Genomic DNA, 23,159 nt, shown 5'->3' with positions numbered 1-23,159 from the left:
GCACGTAATGTTTGAAGAAGGCACTTGTGATGGCGCAGGGTGGAACCAGGGCAGGTTAGAGTAGGAGCCAGGCAGCCACTCTGCCTTTTTCCCTTGGTCTTCACGTGAGCTCTTTTTTAAATAATTGACCTGCACAAATCCGAGGTGCATAGATTACCATCTGTAATACGGCTTCTCGGGTCCTGGTCCGTGAGCCGTCGCATTTGTAAAGTTTTGCACGTCTCGCGTTTTGCAGCCAGTTGCCATTGTAGCTGCTGATGGCATTCTGTATAGGTGGAAGCCAAGACTTATTATGAAACACCTCCACACCTCCAGCTCATTTTGCTTAACTGTAGTGCTCTGCTCACATTAATCTCATGTTGCACTGCAGGTGTCTCAGCAGAATCGATATCGTAGCGTCTGTGTCCTGAAGGTGTCTTTTGTGGTGAATCTCGTGTATGAAGTGGGTCATACAGGACTCCCATTTTAACCACATAAGATTATATCCTGCATGTTGGGTTTGCAATCAAGTTAAAGTGGTTTAAAAAGCCTTTTATTTTGTCCAGTGTGACTAAACTGCATGTCAGATCTAAGAAAATAATGGGTTGTCAGAAGCCAATTGCTGCTCAGTGTGGTGTATTGTCTGTATTGTATATGTGTGTGCAGATATTGTGTTCCAGCCGTTGTGGGTGTCAGGATGTGTGTGCATTAGCAGAACCTGTTTTTCTTTGTGTATCCAGAAAAGTGAAGTGTACTGTTCTCTACCCTAACTTAAAGTTTGAGTAGAAAGCTGTAAGTCAAAGATCCAGCCCACTGACAGATAGCACACATTTTTATGCATATACAGGCTTTAAATATCATGCAGCAAATCCCCCAAATTAAGCTCTGTTGCACTGTAGAAAGTTGAAAGTGAGAATAAGCGATCATGTACAGAATAAGTGATTGGGTACAGTAGTACGAGCGGGTGAGCGGTCGGAGGCTATGTGTGAGCTGTGTTCAGGGCCCTAGAGAGTGAAGGAGGATTCATTAGTCCTGGTTTAATGAATATGGCTCCCTAGAACCATGAGCATTAGCAAACAACTCATAGCACACACACTCACAAACACATCTCTATCTCTCAGTCTCTCTCTCTCTCCCCCCCCACACACACACACACACTCTCTCTCTCTCTCTCTCTCTCTCTCTCTCACTCTGTGTTTGTTTGTGTATGTGCATTTGGCTTGAGGTTAGCGGGATTAATATTGGGCTTGACCCTTTTCTGAAAGTAAGATTACCTACAGTCTTTCATCTCCATCTTTTGTCCAGTAATTAGGTTTTTATTTAACCAAGATAAAAGTTTCCTTTGATGTATTGGTGCACCATTTCTTTCGTTTATTTATTTTATTTCATGCTCTCAAAAAGAACCTCGGCCTTTGTCTGTGCAGATTCATTATGAGAGAACCTGTTTGGCTGAGTGCTTCGTTTACCCTGTAATTGGCAAGACAAATTGTGGGGAAGGCTTTCTGTGATTCAGGAGAGATGCTCCGTCTGTCTCTGACCCATGAGGAACATGCAGGGTCCCCGGGGGAGTGAGTGTGGGGGACAATATCCTTGGGGGGCCCTCGCCTTCATCATCCAGACGGCCTGCAAGACCGCATGCTCACTGATGCCGCTGGTGTACCTAACAGCTTGCTGACAGCTCTCACACACACTCACGTACACACACGGCAAGTCAGTTCAACACACAGTCACATATACATGCCTGGATTTTGGTACCGGTTGGTCATGTTTTAGTCAACAGTGTAGTACTCACTGGTATAAATGGGGAAAATTTAGAGAATTTAGAGAATTTCTTCCGTGCCGTTACACTGTGGCCTGACCAGCTGTCGGGTAGGAGGCTGACTGTGGGCCTGTGATGAGTCATCAAAGCTCACATGATGTTCAGAGATCTTCTTGATCTGCGCCACGCTGCACGAGCGCTGTCATCATCTTTGCAGGTCCGAATACGCTGACTGGATTAATGATGTTAGTTAGCATTGTGATGTTTGTGGGTGGTTGGGGTGTGGCAGACAGCCAACACTGTTATCCTGTAACAAGAGCTACATTATCTGATTTACAGAGCAGTTAACAAGATCGCCATGGTCAAAGGACATGATTTCACTGATGTCCAATACGGTGTGATAATTGGGTACAGGGTTGAAGGGATGGTAGCATCTCGAAAACTGCTGACTTCGTGGGATGTTCCGGAGCTGCCGTAGCAACGGTGTACCGAGAAACGACTTCTGACACATCGAGTGTCTCCTGACGGCATGCCAGAGGGGAACGGTGACTCCTCCAAGTGATACAGAGCAATCGATGCACCACAGTGCACCAGTTAGTGAACCTCTGTAGTGAACACAGGTGCAATGGGCTCGCTTAATACAGTCCATGCCACAGTGCCTCACCTACCCACTATTAGGTAGGTTGTTATAAGACTGTCCACTCAGCAGTCAAACAAGACCAGGCTAGGATCTATGATTGGATGGAAACCTATATACTCAAAACTGGTATCTGAAATAAAAGTTTCAAATCCATATTTCAAATCGCTGGTACAAGCTAAAAAGAATGGCACAAAAAAGTCTTGCTCTAACGAGTTTTCAGTTTGATTACAGCTTCTATATCTCCGCAGCAGGAGGAACAAAGGTTTGGCGACGCTGAACGTGACAGGCCTAGCTTTTTCGCGGTTGCTCCTTCATGGGCACGATGATTCGTTCTGGCGGGCCTTGCTGTGATGTGGCCACCTGGTTAGGAGTGTTAGAAGCTTTCCCATTCATACAGTCTCCTCGTATGGAATGTGTGTGATGGCACTGTGTCCCTGTTCTCATGTAATGTTCTTCTTTAACATTGTCTTTGTCCCTGTGATGTGAGTCGTGATGTGGGAGTGAAGACCATCTATGATAGATGAAGGCACACACGGGAAGCGGGAGTGTATTCACGTCAGCAGGCTGACACGGGGGGAGGAGCTCCTGTCAGCATGGGCAGGGGGAGGGGCCTACTGTTACAGTGTGCAGGGGGAGGGGCTCCTGCCAGCGTGTGTAGGGGGAGGGGCTGCGGAACGGTTCTCTACTGCACTTCGCTCCAGTGCCACAACACGCAACTCTCTCCCACACTGCCCGCCAGGCGCCGGGAACCTGGTCGCCTCCTCCTCATCCTCACTGCCTCTGCTCACAAGGGCGCGGGTGTAAGTGAGTGAAGGATGACGGGGAGAACGGAGAGAGAGGGGAGGAGAGAGGGAGTGGCGAGTTTTAGAGAACAGCATGGGTGAAAAAAGAAATAAAGAAGCGAGTCTTATCTGTCACCAACCAGGAGCTGGATAATCCCACAGCACACAAAGAAGCCCCACAATGCAGATTTCATCCAATCAGGGCCCTCATCCGAGTCTTCCAACAATAGTCCTTTTCCACCAGTGAGGAACCAGAACCGTTCTGGTTTGAGCACCCAATTTTGAACCGTTCGGCGCATGAACCGTGCCAGAACCCAAAAGGTTTGTTCCCAGGTGGAACCAAAGCACAGTTGGTTCTTCAGCGTGAACCGTGACCACGTGCGGGACATGTCACGTTATCGCGCAGAGGAGCTGGATGGGGTCATTTGCCGGCACGTTGTATTGTGCTCGATGGCACACCAGAAGACTGAGGAGCTGAATTCAGCTACAGCAACGCTGGAAGTTAACCCTTCGTCTCTCACGTCGGCCATTAATGATTGATTGATTACATTCAACTTGGCCTGCGTGTGGTGGTCTTCTATTTCCATGACTATTTAATATTAGATTTTATATTAACGTTATTTGTTAGCTTTTATGTCACGATCTATTATTATTATCTGTCTTATCTGTCTTATGTTGATCATAGCTTGCTTTTTAGATTAAAAAAAAAATACACCTGTAACAACAGGACAAATGCTCGCATGTAATCTTTGCGCTCCGCCATCTTGTTACTACTGTTGTGCACTGTGCCAAGCACTCTGTTGATGGTGCATCCTTGGTTTCAGTAAAACTTGCAAACGCAGGCCAGTTCACAGAATAGCACCAAGGTTCTGAGAAGCATGAACCGGAGCAGAACCCATCCCTCGGTGGTGCGAAAGGGCTACCGGCGTGCGCTCTCACACGGCAGCAGTACATCAGCACCACACGTGCAGCAAAGCCACGAACAGCGCAGTCAGTCAGGCAAGATGGGAACAGATCAACACTGCAAGGCTCCTTCATTAACAAGACTGAGTTTACCTGTGTGTGTGTGTGTGTGTGGCTAGGTTGAAACTGCTGAAATGCCAGCAGGCTGTTTCCTCTGCCTGCCTGATTGGGTTCTTGTGATGTCGCTGCGCTGCATCCCGTAATCATGGCGACCGCATCTTCAGCCGCGCTGCTCCCCACCTCCCCACTTACCTTGCTCTCCTTGCCTGATCAGATGGAAACACTTTTATAGACCGCTGCAAATTTTTTAGCTCTCTCACTGTTTTGTGTGTGTGTGTGTGTGTGTGTGTTCCATCAGCCCATTGATTGGCTGTAATCTGCTTGTGGCCGTACAGCGCTACACTCTTTCCCCGCAGTGCTGATTACGTGCCGTGCAATGTGCGTCACGGCCCCGCCCCCTCTCTGAATGAACCCGAGTTGGTCGGGCCGCGCGGGCCCCATATCACCACGCGTATGCTGCGTTTGTGTCACTCGTGTTTGTCCTGGCAGCACTCTGCACGGTGCAGCTGAGCCAAGCCCAGCATCTGTCTTGGCCAAGCCGTCCTGCGGGCCAGGGAGAGGCAGCCTGGACTGCCCCTGCCCACACACACACATCTGCCGGATATGGAGGATCAGTCATGGGAGGGCAACCAGTAAGGCCTGGGCACTGTGGCTGTTACAGCAGTGAGTTCGTTTGGCTGTACAGTGCCAGAGCCCTGGGAATGCAGCCAGGACTCCCGTATGTCTTGTTTGTTGAAGGGGATTAACTAAAGAAGCAGGGGCTTAGTTTCTATATTTTTGTTTCCCAGTCTGGATATAAGCTCTTTTTTGTGTGTTTGTCTGGCTGCCTTTGGAAAGGGGTTGTGAAAAGGGGCTGGGTTTTGCTGGCGCGTGTGTGTGTGTGTGTGTATGTTTGTGCGTGCGTGTGTGTTGGGGGGGGGAGGGGGGGGGGGTCTGTCTCGACTGGGCGGAGGCCATATCTCTTACGATGAGCTACACACTGGGCAGCAGTGAGCCCCAGCGAGGCCCTGGGCCCGCCGTTACACAGGTGCTTCAGCATCGATGGCCTCTGGAGCAAGGCTTCCCACCTGCGGTCTGTCACGGGGTTGTAGCGGGTAACCATCAGCAAACAGCGCGGGAGCTCTGCCCAGGTCAGCAGAAGCATGTTAGCTCAAGGCCTGGGTGATTAACGGTTATTCAATAATAGTGTGTAATAATATAATAATAATATAAATTATTCAACATTTATATTAGGGGTACACCATGTATCGGCAGTCAGTATAATACTTCTTGTGATAAATGGGGAGGTTTTTATTATATTAAAACTAGAACCAAACATGTAACACTAATTTTGTTCATGCAAGCATGGTTTCTACAACAACCTAATACACTCGTAGGAAATAAATGTTCAGTGTGTGTGAGTGTGTGTGTGTGTGTGTGTGTGTGTGTGTGTGTGTGTGTGAGTGTGTGTTTATAAGAAAGAGAAGCACTTTAGAGGGAGAGAAGTACTTTGCTTGCAGAGCTGATGAAGGACATCTCCCTGAAATGTGTGTGTGTTTGTGTATGTTTGTATTTGTATTGTTGATTTTTAAGTTGTCATGACTACTGCTTGTTCAGTGAAAGGCTTGTTTAGGCTTGCTTAGAGACTTTCTCTTACATAGATACCTAGGCTGCTTGTAGTTGTCATATTAAGCACTCAACAAATATCATAGTTCTGTGATGTTCCATGTCTGCATGTCCAGACGTCAGTATCGCTCCGTTAATATTCCAGACACACACCTGTGCACTAGACGTCATTTCTGCGGAGGAACCGCAGTGAGAAGACTATTCTTTGCTTTCGTCCTTGTGCTCTGAGCGGCGCAGCAGGCTGAAGGCTCTCCGTGCTCTAGCAGCGGGGAAGCGACGTAGCCCTCACAGCGGACCTAGGATCACCTTTTACTGCACTTACATTATTCAGGTTTCCGTGGTAGCGAGTGAGGCTCTGTAAATCACTGTGTTGACGGCAGAAGGAATGTGGCGGGAATATCACGGCTGCGATATTCTGTTATTAGCCTCTCAAACATCTGCGACTTCAGGTTTTTCAGTGCTAGATTAATTAGGTAATGCCTCCCGCTCTGTGTCCTGTTTGTCTTCCTCTCTTCGTCACTCTCTTTCTTCCTCTCTCTCCCTCCCTCCCTCCCTCCCTCTTTCTCTCCCTCTTTTTGGGGTCTTTCTTTTGAGAGGTTTTATTAAACCATTTCGTAATTTCAGAAGTTGCTTGCTCAGCCTGATTCCTCTCCCAGAACAGTGCAGCGCGGCGTCTCCAACCGATCAGACTTTCGTGTTTGATTTATGATAGTTTGGCAATTGAAAGTTGTCAGACCCTGGTGCTGTATCGTTGCGGCAGCCATACCGCACTAACGGGTCCACATTAGCTCTCTCTCTCTCTCTCTCTCTCTCTCTCTCTCTCTCTCTCTCTCTCTCTCTCTCTGTGTCTCTCGCTTTGTCTCTCCCTCCCTCTACCACTCCTGCTGCTGCACCCACAATCAGCTCTCCATCAACACAGCCTCCATCTTCATGCCTCTTCTGCCTCCCACTATGGCTCTGTGGAGATCTCGGCCCACCCTGCGGCACAAACCTAATCTAATTACCCCGGCATCCTGCCGGGAGCTCTCCTCTCGCCCTGCATTATTTATGCTGCGCTCCGAGGCGGTCCCTGGGCACGTGACCCGGTCAGACCGGCTGTCGGAAACGTGCCCTGTTCCCGTGGGTTGGGGTTGAGCTATTGCCTGGACCCGCTAAAGACTGACCGTGAACAGCTCAGACCTCATCTAACGTCCACGCCGAGTGCTTTAATGGTGTAGGGCACTTGACCAGAACGGCGGACTCTGCTGGGCTGGGGGCCCGACGTAGCGGGGAGTACTCCGTCCTGCGGCTGGCCGGCTCTGAGGACACTGGAGATGGAAAGGTTCAGACAGCAATGGACTCTGCAGGTTTCTGTTAGTGGCTGCACGCCGGTCCATTAGGGCAGGCTTTTTAAGTACTGTCACTTAGTATAGCACAGATCCTAAACTCTCTCTCTCTCACACACACACACACACACACACACACACACACACACACACACACGAGGACCTTGTTGCCTTTAAAGGACACAGCAGAGCAGAGTGTGTGCTCTGCTCCAGACAGCAGCTCCGTCACCTTTCTAAGGAACTCCACTCTGTTGAGAAGTTTCGTCCTCTCCTTCAAACAAGCCCATCAGAGCGGTTATGCGTCTCATTCTTCACTTGCCTTTACTGTTTCCCCTTTTCCTGTCCAGGAGTGCCTCTTTGGTGCAGACTATGATGGACAAAGTCACTTGTCTGAACTGCCATTTGCAGCGTTCATATTTTTCAGGGTAATGGAGTCCCGATCTTGTGGTTTCTCATGAATCAAAAGTGAGCGCCTGGTGCCCTCTTGTGTTGGACCACAGTAATGATCATTGTGCCATTGTTCTGATTGGCGGTTTCTATTTACGCACCCTTGCGGCTAGGTGAGGTATTCCTTAAGCAGGCTTTGTTAGGCAGTTAGAGGTTAGACACATTACCGTTCAGCTGAAGAGATCAGATACCTTTTGTGAATATTGAAAAGGTCCTCAATATATTGAATGGGACAGACACCACCATGGACACCGCAAGCTCCCAGCCTGGTCTCACAGTTCTCGTGTGTGAATAAGGCACCTTGTCTTACACTCTACAAGAGAGGCATTCACTGCATAGTTTGTGTGGAATATGAGGGATGGTTGAATATTCCACGTTTGGTTACATTTCCACGGTCCTCTCAGAACGCTCACGTTGACGACATCATCGTTTGCTGGCGTCTGTGTCCACAAGTTGTCCACTTAGTTAGGACACACAAACCCACTCATAAATGCACCCCAAAAAACTTTTGGTAAACGTTTTCAGCGGTACAGGTACATAATTCTTTGGCAGGCAGGCTCCTTTGAGCACCTGAGGTAAATGAGAGGCGTGCGTGGCTGACGTCGTTATTGTGGCGTTAAAGAAACGCTGGCGCTCTCTGGCCTCTGCACGGCTGCGGTCGGATGAACGCATCGCCTGTGACCTTCTCCCAGGCAAACAGTGCAAGGGTGAAACAGGAAGGGCTTGGCCCCGCCCGTCGTTTCTCGTTTGGATCACTCTTCTTCTCAACTCCTTATTTCCGTTGCTATGGCTACCCCTCAGGTGGCAGGCGGCTGTGTATTTTGAGCACGCAGGCGTGCGTGCAACCGCGCTGGGACGTTCTGCGCACGTCTTCAGCTGGCTGAATGGCCCGTGCATGGCACAAAGCGATTCCTGGTTACTCGCAGCGTGAGACCACCTGACCCAAGCCCACAAGAACCAGCGCTGGCTGGAGCTCCGGCAAGGCTGTGGTTGTGGGCGGAGCCAATGCACAGCACTTCTCAGGGTGCTTAGTCTGCTATGAAGTAGTTTTCACTGGATTGTCATTTGTTTCAAAGCTTTCATTGATTGAACACAGGAGAGCCAATATGGCTATGGATTCATAAAATTGTGTGTCAGTCCTGCTCACAGACTGTAGGGATGGGACTTTTTCAGTGAATATTCACTCTGTTCCATTTTAGAGCTGTATTGCGGATGTACGTGATGCTTTCAGTAAGTTCATGCTGTGTTTTGTATGCACGACACAAAGCTTGACAACAGAATCATCTGCTGCTGTATTCATAGATGTTACTGAATGCTGACAGGTGGGTTGCTATGAAGTGCATTCTTCGTCCGTTTGCATACAAGAGGTTGCTTTTGCTTGAAATACTCAAAAAAACAGAGTATTTTTGCTGAGTCATTCCAACAGGTGTTCCTGCTCTGGTTTCACTTGGCTATGTTGTGATCAGAGCTCTGTAAAAAAAAAACAACAACACACATTTCCAAGCAACATGTTGTTGTTATGTCTCATTTTGCTTCCAAACAGCTAGCTGTATGTGCTGTTAAGGTCTAAATGCCTATTTGTTTGTGTGTGTGTGCGCGCCAGTCTTTATGTGCAGGAGAGGTCAGGATAGTTTAATGGTAATGAAAGTCAGGCACTCTGATGAAATTCCTAGGCATTATCCAGTAATGTCCGGTCAAACTGACCATTCACACACAGGCACACAACGAATCAGTACCAAGCAATGCTTCAACAGACACATCTCCCAATACTGCAGTCCTCTTATTGCTACCAGCAGTAACAGGGGGAGTTGGAAGGTGAATCTAGTCATACTAAAGACTTGAGAATTGAGTTCACGGATCATAAGAGCTGATTGGCAATATCCTGCACTCAGATAAAGAATTGCAGTGGTGGTGTTAAGGCAGGGCTAAACAGAGCTAAAGCTGCCTTAGTTACAATAACAAATTTCTTTTTTCTTTTTTTTACGTTAATGAACTTGGCTGATATTTGTAAATAAAGACATTCTTGTGTCCGGCATGCACTGTGGGCCAGTGTCCAGTAGGTGATTGTCATAATGTAGCTGAACGGTTTAGCTCAAGCATCACTTACTGTGTGTAAAGCACCCTGTCTTGATCCAGCGTGACTGGGGGTCTTCTGAACAGAGCGGCTAGTGAGTTGGAGAGTTATGAAGGACCTGCTGTAAGGTGGGCTTGATCCCAGGTCAGCTAGGTGACCACACCAGCAGCCTACTGGGTGAGCAACCACACTCTAACAATGGTGGGCCCGTGTGGAGAACAGTTAGAGCTTGGATCAGGTCAAAGAAAAGGGAAAAACTAACCACCACGCCAAGCGTGGAAAAGGGAGACCAAAGGCCGTCACGGGAAGATTGGCAGACCCGATGCACTGGGGAAAACCAAACCAGAAAACGGAGGAATTTTAATGGCTAAGGGGAGCCTCGGGAGAGAGACAGACTTGAGAAGGAAAACTGGAAAGGGGAGGGCACGTGTGAAAACACAGACACCCTCGCAGACCAGAAGTGAGGTGTAGCACAAGGGCTCACAGACCTCAATACCTGAAGTTACCGGCTAGGCGCTTGGCTCAAAACTTTAGCAAATACCCAGCACTGAGTGACTGGGTCACTGGGCTTATTTAAGCTCTAGCCCAGCTGTTGGGAATCAAGCCTGAGTAGTAGTACGGTTGACTCGAGGCCTCCCTCTGGTGGCCGGACCCTTACACCTGCCCTCTCACCAGCAGGGTTACCTGTAGGTTTCACCAGATGACAGAAACAGGGCAAATGTGTGGTGCAGTAACTTGCTTCACCTGATCCATCCCTGCGGAAATGGCACCGGTCCGATTTATTTTCCACAGGGGGCCGACGGTTTAAAATTGCAGCGTCGCGCTGCAACTTCCAGTTGGGCAGATGACGACATGGTAAATAGACAGAAGTAACGCACGCATGTGTAACACTGCTGTCGCAGAAACTCTCCCCTCCAGGTTTATGACGGCCCCTAAGAGAACACACTGGACCTACGTTTCCTTCTCATGACTGATGGTGTAGTTTTCAGTACCAATAACACTGGGTTTGGAAACATATTTGAGACTATTAGTGAATCTTTTTGCTTTGACACCGCCAGAGCGGTTCCCTCAGCATGACGCATTTCACACGAATTCACCGAAGGAAGAGGAATGAAGCAACCTTGCCCAATGACATGAAGCTTCCTGTTGGCTCATAAGATGCTGGCAATTTTAATAAAGAATGCTAATGTTTCTAAATGAAACATATGTGATCAGCAAGTCATTGTCAGTCAGCTCACATCTCTGAAACATTACTGTAAGTGCCAAATGTTATACAGATGTGAGACGACTTCTCAAACGCACCAGGCCTTTAAATAGGCATGTACCTGAGGTTTGTGGCACATTTGTAATCTGCGCTGTCTTAATGCCTGTCTGTGTCTGCAACCCTGCCAGATCAAAGTGCTCTGCACAAGAAGGGAAACTAATTAATAACCTTTTTTTCACACGATGTGATCAAATCTTTTCAAAATTACACCAATAGTATGTATTCGCCCAAACTGATTTTTATAAATACCTTCAGTTACAAAGCTGTATCAAAACCTTATGAAATACTGGCGACTTGCGTTTGAGCAGATTTTAAGCAACCAAAGGGAATTAAAAGGATTAATTTCAAATAAGTTCCTCGTTGAATGATCATTTGAAAATTTGAAGAGCTTTTTGGGGGGGGGGGGAAAGATTTGGGTTACATTATTTAGGAGGATAACTGGTTGAATATTTGTAGGAATATCCACCTAGATATAATTCCAGTTTCACGTTTTTGGATAAAATGTACTACCCCCTGTTACCTAATGTGACCTAGTGCCTATACATTACTGCCTTCTAGTGTCTCTTTGTGGAATTTCACTCAAAACTACTGCCAATCTTGGAATTAACATTATAAATATTCCCGATGAGAGTGACAATCTGAATTTGGAGAAAAATATTGTAAATAAAATTAAAATATACTTGTGCCTGCTAAGAGATATATCAATTTTGGCATTTATATATTTAACTAAAATGGAACATTTCTAAATTTTATTAATCTCAAATGTAATTAATCTCTAATCTGATTTATTTAATCTAAAATAAAATCACTAAATCAATGAATACATTTCATTGTAATTATATTTGTAAAAATTGAACTTGTTGTATTAGAAGAGCCTGTTTGGTGGTGTTATGAGTCTGGTTGTTTGCAGCAATAGATTTCAACTCTATAAATGGTGCCATTAAAATTAAATGGTTTCATTTTGGGGGCACACAAAATAGTTTTTTGCTTTGCATCCTACATCATTTATTTAGGGAAAAAAGGTAGGGGGCTAGACTTATGATGTGATTTTTCCAGCCAAAAGTTACCCATCAAATCGGCTTCCTTTTACCAAAATTATTACTTTACTGGAAACCGATTTTTAAGTACAGCTTTACACTGAACACCATTGCTGTCTGGAATAACAGATATATCCTGTTCCGAAGCAAATCACTATTCTGCCAAGATTGGTTGGACGAGAGAATATGGGTTATAGCACACTGGAATGATGATCTCTTAACCCAAGTAACTAAGACACACAAAGAAACCATTACAGTTCAGTGTTTATGAGCATCCCAGTTACAAGGAGCATAATCAGGTATTGAGAATAGTTAGAGGCAGCGCAATCTAAGGCAGTAATTTTGAAAACGTCAAATGTGTGTGTTTTTATTGATGAGGTTCGATCATATAACAGTAATTGGGTCTCCTCCATTTACCTGATTTATATCATTAAACATATTCATTCAGATTATTTAACATTTCCTGACATTTCATTTCCTGAATTTCTAAGACTAGAATTAGATTTTGACCATAATTAGTGTCTCTTCTGTTTTATATCAAATTGTCTGACCCTTTGTTTTTTAAGAGCATTTGTAGTCAGACATTCTGGAGAAACTTGCATGAATGGATATTATTATTATTATTATTATTTAAATATTATTATTTAAAAAATAAAATAAGTTACCCAAATACAGTCAGTAACTCTCGACTATAAACAATTGTTCTCACTAAACTGGAAGTTCAACAAGAACTTGAACAAATTGGTGGAGCCCTCGTTTGGTCGGCACATAAGTTGAACACTGATGTCTTACTTGTATCTAATCTCCTCGGTTTTGCTTTCCCTCTGTGCGGACGTTTAGAGAGGAAGGAGTCTAGTTTGTCTGTGTCTGCGGCCCATATCCGTGGAATCGTACGGATGCGGCGTAAATAGTAAAGCCATTTTAATCATGCGGAGAGCGTGTTAGCTGGCAGGAGAACAGTGGAGGGGATTTATGGGGCCCCCGCACCGCGCCCCAGCTGGCCCAGGCTGGCCCCCAGCTAGCCGAGTCATCCACGGACAAAGAGCTCGGGTCTTTCTCCTCCTGTCTCTCTTTACCTCTCTTCCTCTCAGTCTCTCCCGTTTCCTCTTTTCCCCCCTTCTTTCTCTCTCTCCCTCAGTCTCTTTCAGTCTCCCTTTCCCTCCCCTTCTCTCGCTCTTTCTCTCCCTCTCTCGCTTTGCCTTCCTCTCTCTCTCTCCCTCTTAGTCGCTTTCTGCTTGCCTCTCTTGCTTCTTCCTCACCCTCCCTCACCCTCCCTCTCCCTCCCTCTCTCGCGCTCTCGCTGGCGCGCATGCGCCCGCACACTGGCTAGGTGCCTGGAGAGAGCGCGCAGGCTCCTCACTGCAGCTGTGCGTCCACGGCTGCCGGCTGCCGCCCGAGCCCGGCAACGCTCGCGGACAGGCGGAGAGAGCCAGGCGAGTGCGCCCGCAATGACGGCCCACCTCAGCAAGCAGCGGAGCTGCTGCGCGGACATGCGCGGCGGCGTCTCCGGGGCCGACTCCCCATGCCGGTGCAACTGGCAGCCGGAAGCCCGACACGGCTACCTGTCCTCGCCCTCGGCGGCCGCTGCCTCGCTGCCTCGCCGCAGGGCCAGGCTGGCGCCCTCGCGCTCTGAGAGCTCGTGGCGGAGCCCCAGCCGCGGCCCCGTGCTGCACACCCGTGGCGGCAGCTGCGAGCTGTGGGGCGAGTGCGACTGCACGCAGCACGACTGGCACGAACCCTACCAGGTAATCGCCATGGCGTTGGGGGGGGGGGGGCTATTGTCTGTTGTTCTCTTCCAGTTCCATCAGAGTGACTCTCTGACTCTCGCTCTCAGTTTACTGCCTCATCGTGAAAGCCGTGTGCTAGACTGGTTCTGTGCTCTGCCAATGCAGACTGTAGCTTGTTGTGTTAGAGACAGTGGTGTGTTAGACGGTGCTACCTAGGCTATGGGATGCAGTACCTAGGCAGGCTGTCCCTGCTCCGAGGAGTGTGAGGCTGTTTGGGTAGATTCAGAACTGGCTCCATATCAACTCCATTTGGACTGAAGTGGAAATGTGTGCTCTCACACACACCCAGAGCGTGTGATCATGATATGTGTGTGTAACTGCCATTGCTATCACTCCTGGCTGCCTGCTGCAGTTTGTTGGTTGTTAATCCTCATATAAATAATCTGATATTGTCACAGGATGGCTGTTGTTGGTGACTTACTTATCTTACTTGTTTGAAAAGTCTGCGGATTGAAACCATGTGCACATATGTGTGATTTATGTATTAGAAACATGAAGGTAATACACATGTGTTGGATTAAACCTGTATACAGCAGGAACTTTCTCTACTTAACCATAACCTTAACTTCCGTAACCAAAATGCAATGTTTTGCTCTTTCAGTTTTAAAGAATGGAACTTTTTAAAGATTACTTTAATTTCATATAACCATTTGCGAATCCTGATAGGGTAGGTTAAGCCTCTTTTTTTTAATCTGGTTTTCCTTCATAATCGGGACATTTTTGTCCTGAAATTTCTCTCATACACACTGCTTTCATCCTTTTGTCCTGCAGAGCAGATCCCGTGTCCATTAGTGTATTCATCCAGTGTTAAAGTGGCTGCCACGAGCCAGACTGTCACCTGTGCAGTTTGCCTCCTGCTTCGTTTGGTGCTCTGGCCCACTCGGGCGTTCAGAGCTGAGTCTCCGGACCACTACAGGAGCCTGACGGACAAACCTGCGTCGATGTTCGTTCGGCTCTGGGCTGAGCGCTGCTTGTCTGTCTAGCGATGACGAAAGCTAGACAGGAAGTCCAATAGTAGCCCCACCAAGAAAGTGTCATGGCGGTGAATGGGGCGAGCCAGGGAAGTAGGCGTGGCCAATCTACGGCAGAAATGTTAGGTAGCAGCTACAGTAGGAGCGCTCAAATCCTCACGCAGCTCAGAAGCAAACTGTCTGCCCACTGGACGGCTTGCTTTCCCTGCGGGTTACGGCCAACCAGGGGGCTCATTGCGCAGCCATCTGAATGAAACCACAGCATTAGTGGGACTCATTCCTCAAATCCGGCTGAAAACATGCGCCCTTCACCCCCTAATTGGCTCTTTTTCCTACAGCCGTCGGTGCTTTTGCAGGATCCAAGCTGAGCACTTTCTGCTCTTAAATCTCACCCTCATGCCCATGGCCTTTCCCGAGCTTAACCAGTTGCGGAGGTCACGCTGTGTTCATCTCACCTTTGCTGCTCCGAGCAGAATCAAATGAAAGACGGTCTCTCGCGGCTCTCACCGTGCATCCCGTAATGCACTGTCTACGGAAAAGGCTCCCTAAGGAAGGCAGGCCTCCTCTCCGTATCGGGACCACGCAGGCCGGCGCCGATGAGTGTCCGGCGTGCAGAGCCTTCCCCCGCTGAGCGGCCCTTAAGTAGGCTGCGCGTTCGCTCTCCCGCTCCATCCCTGAGCCGCGCTGCTGTTGACGGGTTCTCGCAACGAGTACGTGCTCGTGCATTATTGAGGTTGTTGCGCTGCCTCTATGTATAGAGCCTCTCTGGCCTAAATTATCGAGAGCAGTAAACTGGAACGAGCGCCACAGCTGTGGTTCGTCTCCGAGTCACCCGAAAAGCCCCCGGCGGCTTTAACACACCGCCTTTGTCCGAGCCCGCTATCCGGCCCGGGATCAGAAGACGCTGGCGTTTTAAATTTGTTTGAAAATGGGATTTGGGCGCGCACACACCGCAGCGCGAGCAAGTGCAGACGTGCTCAGCTGCACCCTTTCTGACCGGCCTGCTTCAACGGAAGGTTCAAGGTTTAGTTCGGTTTGCTTTTAAAAAAACGAGGCGCACCCCACACATCTTCATCCTCCACTCTCCGACTGGTACTGCCTAGTGCCTCAGAACTAAAACCCAAGGGCGAAGGAAACCGAAATGAGGTGATGAGATTTCGTTCACAGGAAATCCACTTCAGCGTCGCTTATATGGAAAGTAATTCCCAGAGCTTAATCATGTTTGTAATTGAGTATTTCACTGTACTTATTAAGACATAATTAACTCTACTGTTGCAAAGGCTCCCCTGCGTGTGTACAGAAGTACACCCAGACCAGTGGCGAACCAGTACTCACCATAAAGAGCCTTTGTGCGCCTCAGCTAGACTGAGAGCCCCTCATGATCCTGTAGAGGACACTGCTCTATAGTAGTAGATATTGCAGTTAAAAGAAGACTGGGGCAACAGATTTGGCCCTGTAGAATGTGTCGTGAGGGGTATGGGTGGATGTGGTGGGGTCCAGACTGGATGTGGGACTGGGTGTTCTGTGTGAGGGGAGTGGTTATACATGGAATACGGCTGGTGAGGGGTAGGTATATATGTATTGCTTGGTTAAATGGAATGACATTTTTAGATTCTGGCTGAGTTGTATAGGTATAGTTGATTACTGTCAGTGGGTCATCTGATACAACATTCTCATATCTGCAGTCTGAACAAACTGGATTTAAATTTCTGGACATTTCAGGCTATAAGGAGACTGTTTTGCCTTTGTTTTACACTGTTACTGTTTATACCCATTCTCTGACATTTTCCTGTTTGCTCCTGTAGTGCTTCAGAAATCTCTACAAATTTTTATTTATCAGTGATTATTCAAAACACCCACAGCATTCTTATTTGGGTGGTTACTGCCAACAAGCTTCACATAATGAGGAAAGGAGAAGTTTATGTGAAAAGCCTTTGAGGAGGTTTACATGAAAATAAATTTTTCGAAATAGTCTTGCTTGTCTGACGTCTGCGGTGCAGCTGAAGGTGCAGCTCTCATTAGTGTCTCCGGGCTCTTTACCGAAACACCGAGGAGTTCCACTCGACTCTGCGCCACCAGTGCGCACACCCACACGTGCCTTTCCTTTTTCTCCACAGCACTTCAGGCCTGAAGGACGGAAACCCACTGGCTATTTGCGGCACTAGAGCGGATCCTCAGATCTCTGCTCCTGCCGAGGAGCGTACCCGCAGATGCGCTGTGTATATGTTTGTGTCGCGTGGAATGAACCATGAACTCTGCCAGGAGGGGTGCACTGGGGAATGATCAGGCGTTCCTGTGTCATTTTGCTCTGGTATGTGCTTGTGCGGGTTCTGGTAGGTTCCTGGGTGATTTAGTTTTTTCACCATAAGCCAGTAGACAGTTTGTAGTACGCCAGTGTTGCGCTGAATGTTCCCGGTTTTGAAGTCCTACTACAAGATCTTCGCAGACAACGACTGCGCGACTAGAGCCGCACACCTTTGAAGTTGAGCACGGAGACGGGCAGAGCTGTGTAGTGCTCATCCAGCTCTTCGCTTAGAGGGCACTTTGATCCACGTAGCCCTTAACGCAATGCAGCTGGCAGAGTTAAGCATACTAAGACCTTCAGATGCTCCTCCATATAACTCCCAGCCTCTATGCAGCATAAGCACTGTGTTGGTCTTTACTCTGCCTCCGTTAGATGTGAGATTATGAGTGGACTCCAGAGAACCTCTTGAGAAGGTCACTCTTCAAAAGCTTTCGAGAGCCTGTTAGCTCGAGAAGGCCAGCTGTGACATGCAATATTGAACTGTTCAGCCTGGTCCCTAGGGTGCGTTCGGTCTGAAGAACCACAAGCGTGCTTTCAGGACAGGCCCTGAGGCATCAAGGTCCATTAGCTCCAAATGGCAAGACACTACTGCTGTTGACCTTCTAGTCCATCAGTTTGTCCCCGGTCAAGCCACGGATGACATCGTACTTTGGGAATCGCACACGATTTCTGGCCGCCTGAGCGTTTATCTTCTTCCCAGTGGAGGAGCTGCTAATTGTTGAAGTACTCAGCCACAGCCGTGTGTCTGGACGTACGGTAGGACCATGGCAGCACATCTGAGACGGGCGGTATGGGACAGTAGCACAGTGGTGTGCAGTCAGGCTCTTCTAACCCTTCAGCAAACATAATTCATAAACGAAGTACAAAAAAAACCCCCGTTCACATAGGCTACTGTAGATATTCTTTGTTACTACAGGATGCATTGTGTTCCAAGAATGGTACTAATCAGAACTGTGCATTAGCATGGCTACAGGGGCTACAGCTGCTGTGCATGTGCCTAAGGGCCACTGCGTTTGTTTTGGCACTGTCATTGTGGAGTATAAGGATATGTTACACTGTGGGTACTGTTTTACATTTTGCAGTATAGAGCTGTATTACACTGAGCAGTATTGAGTTGTATTATATTGTGCATTATAGTACTGTTTTACCTTGGGCACTATAGGCCTGTGTTGCATGGTGCGCTATAGGCCTGTGTTGCATGGTGCGCTATAGGCCTGTGTTGCATGGTGCGCTATAGGCCTGTGTTGCATGGTGCGCTATAGGCCTGTGTTGCATGGTGCGCTATAAGGCTGTTTTACATTGCTGCTTTGACCTGACGCTTAACTTTGTCTTTTAGAGAAGAAAAGGCTCTTTTCAAATAATGTGGCTATGGGTGTGTGTGCTCATGTCATCATCATTCTACACCAGTGAAATGTGAGCTCTTAATTTCTCCTATATCTCTCTACATCTACACTTATACTCTCTCTCTCCCATCAGTTTGTCAGATGGAAACAGTAGCTCTTATTTCTTGTGGTTGTACATTAATTAGCGTAGCAGCAGTGGTGTGAAGTAAGTCTCAGGAGGCGACACATCAATCGCTCTCTCCACATTGCTGCCTCTAGCTCACCTGGGCCCCACACACCGTCTCTGAATGCTAACGCCTTCAGCAGGGCTGTGTGTGTGTGTGTGTGTGTGTGTGTGTGTGTGTGTGTGTGTGTGTGTGTGTGTGTGTGTGTGTGTGTGTGTGTGTGTGTGTGTGTGTGTGTGTGTGTGTGTGTGTGTGTGAGCACTTCTCCTAAAGGCAAGCTGCTATTAGTAATCAAGTCCCCTTTCCTCTGCCTGAAGTAGTATGCTTCTTTTCTGAAGGCTAAGGTCATAACTGAATGAGGTAAGCTGTTGCCAGAGCAGAGGAAAGGCATGCTCTGTGACCACGGTCAGCCACTGCTAAAGGAGGCCTGGTCAGTTAGAGGAAGTAGTAAGTTTAAGATGCATTCAGTTGGAGGAGTAACTGGTATGTTCAAAACCTTTGCTTTGCCATGAGTGTGCTCTTGCAACGTGATTTATCCTTGGACAGGCCAGTACCTTTCTCTGAGCTTTAAGCAGAATGTGTGGGTGTGGGTCTGGGTGGGTGTGTGGGTGTGGTATCATCAGGGTCAGCGTCTGTGCAGTGGTGATGCACCAGCCTCATTTCAGCGCTGATGGAAAGACTTTTGTGTTTGGACACAAAGGGAAAACAAACATTTAACTGGCTTCAACATTGTGTGACCAGCATATGTAGTTTTTGGTTCTCTTGATTTTTTCCCCTTGTTTTTGGTTTTAAAATAGTCCTCCCATGTACTGTCATCTCTCATCGCGTCTGTGTAATCCCGTGACTGTGTGTGTCCGTGGTGTTCATTCTGGCTCAGTGTACAGTGTGTGTTATATTGGAGCAGTGTTTATCATTACCACTGCTGACCCTCACAGCACCTACACAAGCAGCACACAGTTCCTGTTAATAGAAACTAGGGCAGTTCACCGATAGCCAACCTACTCTGATCTCTCTCTCTCTCTCTCTGTCTCCTGCTCTCTTTCCCCCTCTCGCTTCCTCTCTGTTTTTCTCTTTTACAGGCAAGCCCTGCACCCATCATAGTCAACACGGACACTTTGGAGTCAGTACCTTACGTGAGTTCTGTTGTTTTTCCTTAGTTTCCTTTTCAGCATTCAGCATTCAGCATTGAGGCATGTGCCTGGTGGGCAGGTGTGGGTGGGCAGGTGTGGGTGGGTGTGCCATGCTGTGTTCCGTAATTCGTGAATTAAGTTTATTTCTGGTTTATTTAGCTGCATTTATCTGCTATCGTACGCTACGAGACAGACCCTTCTCCTAATTATGCAGGGGTTTTCATAAATAAAACTCAAAATGAACAGAACTAGCTTTCACAAGCATGCGCCTTTAATCAGGATCAAATATAATTGCCTGTCCTCCGTGGCATTTGGGCGGAGCTGGAGATGGACAATGTCGGGATTAGGAGGTGTGATGGGAAGGTGGAGGAGAACGCACACAGGGAAAGACAGATGAAGGGTGAAGAAGGCTGAGCAGCAGGACTGGGAACACTGGAGGAAAGCAGAGCAGAAGGGTGGAGTGCGTCTGGATTACAGGCTGGACTGGAGACAGAAGTGTTGGCTCAACGTGGTGATCAAATTCCTGCACTACGTTGTGCTTCCTGTACCATGTTGGGGAATATTATTATTGTCCGTCATGAGTAAAAAAATGAATAAATATAATACGTGGGTGCAAGTGAAGCGCATGGACGTGTGATGAAGTAAATACGACTGATGAACTCGACTGATGCACGTGTCAGGTATGGATGTGAATGAAGCACGGTTAGAAACAGTAGCTCATTGCTGGTGTACACAGAGCGAGATGCATTTAGTCTGTTGTGGCTTCCTAAACTTTGTGCTCATGAATCCTGCCCACTCCATCTCTTGACCTGCTCCATCTCTCTGCCCACCCTGTCTCCTGGCCTGCCCCGCCTCTCTGCCCACTCCATTTCCTGGCCTGCCCCGCCTCCCCACTCACCCCGTGTCTTTCCGATATAAACCCATAGTTGTTTTCCTACACACCGATCGAGGCTGGGGTCTGGGTGCAGTACACTGAGGTGCTCACCAATCACCCAGGGCTAGTGAGTGGGGCGGGCCAGTTTGGCTCCGCGGACACGTTGTGTGAATATCAGTGCAGCGTCCAGTCTTAGCGCCAAGAGTTGAGCTGCTCTGAACACGTCCGTGCTCTCCTGCGCATAACAGCGGACAGCAGACTGGCGTGGAGCTGTTCATGGTGACAGTATGAAGCTAATTGGCGTGGAGTTGTTCATGGTGACATTATGAAGCTGCTTTTGTGTTATCAGCAAAGCAGTTGAGGATATTAGTGGCATTTCTTATTGCTCTCATTCATAAACACGTCATAACTAATCATTTCTTTGTAGATACTTGTGCATACTCATATGTGCCTATGGAACTCTACATTGCCTGTGGTTGTCAACATAAGCATTCATAAATATTTATATCTGACTTAAATACCAGTTGTATGTATGTGTATGTAACTGCTTCTGCTTCTGGGTTGGATGTGTTTTAATCCAGGACAGAAGCATCAGAAGCTTCAGAAAAGGTCAGGGCAGCTCCACTGAGGTGACGTCACCCCTTGACCAGCGGCAGCTGATGCAGAGAACGTTAACGGATTGTCGGGCCAGTAACCCGTGCCTGAACCAGCTGTGATGGAGCATGCTGGGGTTTAACTGCACCCGGATCGTTCCCGCTGTCTGGCACCGCCCCCGGGAGGGCTTGGCTTTGCCTGCTGATTACTGCAGGCTGATCTATATTAAGGACATTAGGGATGTGTTTCGGTATCTGAGTCCTAGGGGCGGGGAAGATGCTCCTAGAGAAGTGCTGAGCACATGCGTAGAAAGATGACCAGAAAGATGTAATGGAGAGTGTGTGTGTGCGCGTGAATGCTGGCACACTAACCATGACTCACCAGTTTAATGTGAGCCTACACCCCCAAAACCCTCCTCCCCACAGCTGCACCCCTCCACCCTCCGCCTGCTACCTCACGCAGCCTCTCCCAAAGCACCACACAATGCAGATGCCAGCCCCTGCTGGGGGGGGTGTGTGTGCTTTATTTGCGCTGCTTCTGTAGTGGGGGAGTGGACCATGGTGCCATGTTTTCCTGACGTGAAGGAAAACGCCATCCAACTCTGAATCTGTCTGTTTCCTGCATAATGAGGAGTGTGTGTGTGTATATGTCTATCTGCCTGTGTGCATGCATGTGTGGATGTGCACGCGTGTCTCTGATCACCACTGCCCTCTGATCTGCTTGCAGGGGTTGCGGTTGCTGCTAGCAGCGCTGTTGTTCTGGATGAGGAGGGCCCTTGTTTTCTGTAATGAGTTCATTTCCTCAGTAGTATTATTATAACTCGCGCGTCTGTCTGCCAGTTACAGCATTCTGTTGGTCTGCAGCCGCTCGGGGTGCCGCGGGCCAGCAGGGACGTCGGGAGGTGTAGCAGGAGGTTCCAGAAGCCTCCTCTCCCCTCCCCACCCACACCCCGCTGCCGCCAGCCTCTGGAGGCTTAGAGCCACTGCACCACAGCCACTCTGCCCGCTTCCAGAGGCAACGGCGTGCTGTTGTTGCATCACACAAGAAAAGGAGTGGCTCGACAGTAAATGTGCTCTCCATCCGGGCCGGAGATGGATTGCTGGATCGTTGCTGGATGGCTGCTGCACATGGTGGTCCAGAAAGGACATGTTCGACTGTGCTGCTGTGCTGTTAAGCGCTGACCCATGACTCTGGTCTTTTGAGCAGTGTTTGGGATAAAGCATTTATTTTCTTTTTTTGATTCGAGCAGGTCAAACCCAACCCATTAAATATGTCCACGCTATGACTGTGAGGGTATCTCTATGTTTGTGCATGTTTTGAGTCAGTGCGGGTATTTGTCTGTGACAGAAAGGAGGAAAGAGATTTCTTTGCTTCTTAGCTTGTTTTATTCAAAATAATGAAAGAGATTTTAGTCCAACATCCATATGGCGCTTGTTGGAATTTCATCTCAACAGATAATAATTTTATAACCATTGATTGTTACAACATTAGAATATTATATGTCTTTAGAGAGATGTGTGTGTGTGTGTGTGTGTGTGTTGAAGAAAGGCTATAAAAGATGATGGAGATGTTGTGCAGACGTGGGTTCGGCTGTATCGGCCGTGCTCTCTGGAAGAGCTGGTTAATGGTTATTGATTTGTGGGTCTGAGTTCAGGCTGAAGCCATTAAAATCAAGGTGATTGTAGGCTGCTTCACACCGCCTTGCTGCTGGATAAGGGTGGAGACGTATCTCCATCTTCCTCTGACCTTCTCCATCCTTCCGCATTGCTTCACTGCAGCCCAGAGCCCCCAGTATCTGGTCTCATGACATCACGCTCAGTGTAGACTACACACAGACTACCAAACTGAAACATTTATTTGATTTTTATTTGCTAATGGGTGGTTTTGTTTTTTTTTCTTCTTGCAGGTCAATGGGACAGAAATTGAATATGAATTTGAAGAAATTACGCTAGAGCGGGTAAGTGACAGCAGTATCATACTGACTTCCATGGTTAACTTTTTCCTCAGTTCCAGAATTTGTGGCCACTTAGAATTCCGGACTTCTTTTTTCTAATAC

The 23,159-nt window shown here is 47.9% G+C and overlaps 1 protein-coding gene across 23 annotated transcripts in view; it reads left to right on the top strand.

Annotated features, from left to right (window-relative positions):
- The window catches only part of dlg2 (discs, large homolog 2 (Drosophila)), a 155,089-nt gene that overhangs the window by 86,306 nt on the left and 45,624 nt on the right, over positions 1-23,159 (top strand). For all 23 annotated transcript variants that reach the window (XM_035535275.1, XM_035535289.1, XM_035535299.1 and 20 more), the window contains 2 exons: positions 19,585-19,638; positions 23,010-23,060. In XM_035535275.1, the coding sequence (XP_035391168.1) occupies positions 19,585-19,638; positions 23,010-23,060 (105 nt within the window). The remainder of the gene's footprint in view (positions 1-19,584; positions 19,639-23,009; positions 23,061-23,159) is intronic.

Source organism: Electrophorus electricus, chromosome 17 (genome assembly GCF_013358815.1).
Source record: "Electrophorus electricus isolate fEleEle1 chromosome 17, fEleEle1.pri, whole genome shotgun sequence".
Lineage (NCBI taxonomy): Eukaryota > Metazoa > Chordata > Actinopteri > Gymnotiformes > Gymnotidae > Electrophorus > Electrophorus electricus.
The sequence above is the reverse complement of the archived record's forward strand: the minus strand, read 5'-3'. Positions and strand labels throughout refer to the sequence as shown.